The sequence below is a fragment of the Aptenodytes forsteri genome, unplaced genomic scaffold (assembly GCF_000699145.1).
Source record: "Aptenodytes forsteri isolate BGI_AS27 unplaced genomic scaffold, ASM69914v1 Scaffold61, whole genome shotgun sequence".
Classification (NCBI taxonomy): Eukaryota; Metazoa; Chordata; class Aves; order Sphenisciformes; family Spheniscidae; genus Aptenodytes; species Aptenodytes forsteri.
Window position 1 is genome coordinate 4,857,948 of NW_008794443.1, and position 4,611 is coordinate 4,862,558.

Consider the following 4,611-nt stretch of genomic DNA (forward strand, 5'->3'; position numbering starts at 1 on the left):
CCCTGCGAGCTGCTGCGCGCGGAGGGCGCGGCGGGAGCGGTTGCCTGGAAACCGGTAACGCCGCGAAGGAGGCGGCCCCAGGTACGGGGTGGTGGGGAGGGTCAGGGCCCGCTTCGGACCCACACGGGCCCACGTCGCCCCTCGGGGGGTCCGCAGGCCCCCGTATGCCTCTGCGTCCCATGGACCTGCCCCCGGTAGCTACCCCGCTCCTCAGGCACCTGCGGCTGCCCGCTGCAGGGGCATCTCCTCCCTGCGCCCCCCCGGATCCCCTCTGTGGTACCCTCCCCATGGCCCCTTAGAGGCTCTCTCCACTGCTCTCCCTGAAGAGCTCCAGGTGTCCCCTGCCTGCCCCTTTGCTATCCCCCGCAAAGCAGCCCATCGCGGGGCGCTTCTGCATCGCCGTGGTCTTTTCGTGGTGTCCGGGTGGAAGGCGGCCTTGGAAGATCGCCAGGCCGAGGCAGTGCTGGGCCTGCACCTCTGTGGAAGGCCGGTGCCATCACCCTTGTGCACTGAAGTCTGTGTTGGACCAGGCTTCCTACACAGAGGCTTTTGGAAAAGAAAAGCCTTTATTCTCATGTAGATGCTTAGCTTAGGAAAAGTGAAACAGGAATGAATGTTCTGCAGCTGAGATGGATCATCCCGTACTTAATTTGAAATGTGGGATTTGTTGGTTTTGCTTTATCATGTGTGAGGCAGTTAATTTTATTACCTGTTGCATTTGTGGCACTGTTCTCATGTTCATTTTTATGATTTTCCTTTATACTGTAAGTTAATAAGTAACTGTGGTGATGTCACCTGTTCTCTGTTTCTACTCACTAAAAACCTGGTAACCTTTATTCACAAGGCAGACTTTAAGAGACTTGAAACTTTTGCTTGCATGAGGCAGAGCTAGGACATTTGGATCATACAGAGGACTACTTTAGTTGTAAGGTTGGAAATTAGAGTTAGGTTTTATTTCTCCTAATTTTATAGAAAAATATTTTGAATGTGTGCAACATAGCAATGGTGAGGTTCTAAGCAGGGCTCTGCTGTCCACTTCTTTTCTCTCTCAGATGGGGGAGGGTAAAAGAGACAAGGGGGCTATGATAAAGATGATGTGTCTAGATCCTGCTTTGTAGCTTTATCCTTGCTGTCTCAGTCTCTGACTAGTTAATATTTTACATACTTAACCTTAACTGCTGTGAGAATTGATATTTTCTGTTATTCTCCTTCCTCTCAAGTCTTCTAGCTATTGTAAGAGAGACAGCAATATTCTGTATTACAAAAAATTATTTCCTTGGAATTTTGGGTTGGTTGCCTAAAACTGACTTTTATTACTAATTTTGTAGTAATCCTGACTGATAATGATACACAGACAGCACTGGATAGCTATGCCTGATTTACACTTGGATATTTTCCTTTGTGTATATAAGCACTAAAAGACTTCAAATTTTTTTGAATGAAAGTAAGTTTTGCAAAACTCCACTGCTTGCACATGTGCTCATCAGCAGCCCAGTAAATTGCTGATGTACTCTGATGTGGTCTGAAGGCTAAAAGGAATGCTTAGAGAGTTGTTCAGCAGCGTGCTCTTTTTCATAAAGAAATGGAAGACTCGGAAAAAACTGCTGAGGGGCCTGTATCTGAAGATGAGTTAAACAAGAGGACTTGGCAGATGGGAAGAAATCCAACACACCCAAAGCAGAGCTAGACTTGAAGAAGATGCCTCAGCCTGGAACAGATGATTAGTATGTAATTCCTCGTGGCAGACACCCCTCATGATAGCCAAACATTGCAGTCATTATTTTAGGCCAGTGTTACCCCCAGGCCAGAAAAATAGCAGAGTGTAGCCCATAAGGCTCATAGTACGGTGCTAAGAGGAGTCAGGATTGGAAGCAATAAAGCAAAAACAAGTCCTGGGACAAACTGAGTTCCTTCACGTGGAATAAAGACAGGTAGAGGAATAACACACAAGACAACCTCTCCTGAAGGAAAGAACAAGTGACTTTTTTTCAAAGCCCACCAGTGGCCAAAGCTTTTCTACAAAAAATTGCACATTTTTGAGTGAACCAAAAAATGAAATCCTGCAGAAGTAGCACCGTGTAGAGATGAATTTTTAATCTCCTGCTTATTACTGGTACTAATAGCACTGCAGTTATGTTCTGCAAGTCATAGTTCCCTATTCCTACATATCCTGAATTAGTGGACAAAACTGATTATGTACTCTTTACTTCTGTAGATGTAAAAGCTGAGGTGAGATAGGTGATTTCTTTTAAGCACAGACACATAGCTAATGGTGGGGCAGAGACAGCTTAAAATAATAACTACTAGATACGTTCAGTTTCTAAAGTAAAACTGTAGGCTGCATTTTGATCATTATTTAATTTGAGGCATTTTATGCAGTTGAAGTGTCAGTCACGGGATTTATGAAGGCAAGCACTGCATTTATGAAGCTTACACATTTAAACACCTTTTTTTTCTGGAAAGAGGAAAAATGTAGGATGACAGAATACAAAGAAAGTGGTGTCATCTCAGTGAATTTGTTTACGTTACCAAATAAACACCTAATTTGGTTTAATTATGCTGTATTTTGAATAAATGAGACAATTGTCTGAGATGAGAAATCTCTTAATGTCCAAACTTACTCAGAATTTTTGAGAAGCTTCTATATATAAGGATTCTGTGTGGCAGCAAAATTGCCAGGAAACATGTTAGTTTTGAAATAACTGAAAGAATGTACCTGAATGAACACATTTCTCCATTCTGAGGAGAGCTGTGGCTTTTGAGAACATAGCTAAGAGAAAGGCAATTTGAAAGAAAACGGAGCTTTGCTGAAATTCACAGCTTATAGCACTGGCCACTGAAACAAAGAAAACCTGAATTCACTCCTGAGTGGGTTCTGAGAAAGCTAAACAGCGGAACTGATGTGGATCTGTATAGTGTTTCAAGTCAGTACCTTGAATTACTAGGACTAGGGGGAGGGGGAAATAATACTGTCCTGGTCAGGTATACTGTATAATTTGGGTTGGGAAAAATGTCTGGTTGCCAACTTGGTTTTTTTTCCCCACTTCACACCAGTTCTACTTGCCACTATCTCAGTTTTCAGTATCAAAAGCCTTAATTCCAGCTTATTTAGGAAAACTGTCTCAAAAAAAAAAATGCAGGAAAAGAAAATCAGCATTCAGAGAGATGCATACCTTTGTCACAGTGAACCTACACAAAAGTTTTCTGGATCAGTCAACACATGAAACCCAGAATCTGCAACCAAAGTAGACATGTTCCCCCCTTGAGCCTCCTCAGAGTCTTTAAATTCAAAATTTGTTTTGGCACAGTGCTTGAACACCATCACAGTAACATACACAGTGAACATTGCAATAGCTTGCTTTGACTAGAACCCAGATATCAACGTGGGCGGAAATGTTCATACCCTCTTTCAGCCTAAAGCATTTTCCAGATATGAATTAATTTATAATGAAAACTATGATAGTCATAATTTTTTGGAGATAAATGATTGCTAATTAGTTACAATAATTTGAAATTTTATAGCACTTTTCTCTATGGATATCAAAACACTTTGCTAAGATGGCTAAGTATTATTATCTCATTTTTCACAAGAGATAACTGAGACAGCCAGAGGTGAAATGGCTGATACAAATTGTACACGTCATTACTAGGTCTGGAATTAGAATTCAGGTCTCTGAACACTCCACTATATATGTATGCAACTAGTCTGTAACTATTTCTTCGACTTCAGTGATATCAGTTCTGTTACCCCATTAAAAACTCATTAATTTCATTTAAATATATTGAGATATATTGTAATTGTTTTCTTTTGATTTGTTTTCTGAATTTAAAACTTTCTGCATGTCTATTTTCAAGTTTTTCTCAGCACTCCTGAGGAGTAAAAGCTCATTTTAATTCTTAAATGAAATTATGCAGAAAAGTCGACTTCAGTGATATCAGTTCTGTTACCCCATTAAAAACTCATTAATTTCATTTAAATATATTGAGATATATTGTAATTGTTTTCTTTTGATTTGTTTTCTGAATTTAAAACTTTCTGCATGTCTATTTTCAAGTTTTTCTCAGCACTCCTGAGGAGTAAAAGCTCATTTTAATTCTTAAATGAAATTATGCAGAAAAGTCAGACTCTGGCAGAGACTCAGAACTTTTGGATGAAGATTGAGTAGGGCAGGTTGAGTATATAATGACATGAATGATATGTCTAGAATATTTCTTTGCCCTCACTGTCCTGCTGGTGGATGGCATTATGTTTGGGCACTTTGCCTTTCTGGAAATACCTGAAAAGTCTGAAATGCCTCAAAAGACCTTTTCCCAAATGGATTCTGACCCTAAGCCAGAAACAAGAACTGAATTTTTAAGGCCTTTTTCTTGGTATCAAAGTCACACTTACATATAAAAAGAGATTTGTTTGCATCCTGCCTGTGTTTGTTATTCTGAAGATTTAGGTTTCTTTAGAATCATAGAATCATTAAGGTTGGAAAAGACCTCTAAGATCATCGAATCCAACCGTCAACCCAACACCACCATGCCCACTAAACTATGTCCCTAAGTGCCTCATCTACACGTCTTTTAAATACCTCCAGGGATGGGGACTCAACCACTTCCCTGGGC

General features: G+C 40.7%; 1 protein-coding gene across 1 annotated transcript in view; it reads left to right on the plus strand.

The window, feature by feature from the left end:
• CFAP44 (cilia and flagella associated protein 44) overlaps positions 1-4,611 on the plus strand; it is a 53,994-nt gene that overhangs the window by 3,648 nt on the left and 45,735 nt on the right. The window contains exon 2 of the mRNA XM_019474722.1: positions 10-81. Within this exon, the coding sequence (XP_019330267.1) occupies positions 10-81 (72 nt within the window). The remainder of the gene's footprint in view (positions 1-9; positions 82-4,611) is intronic.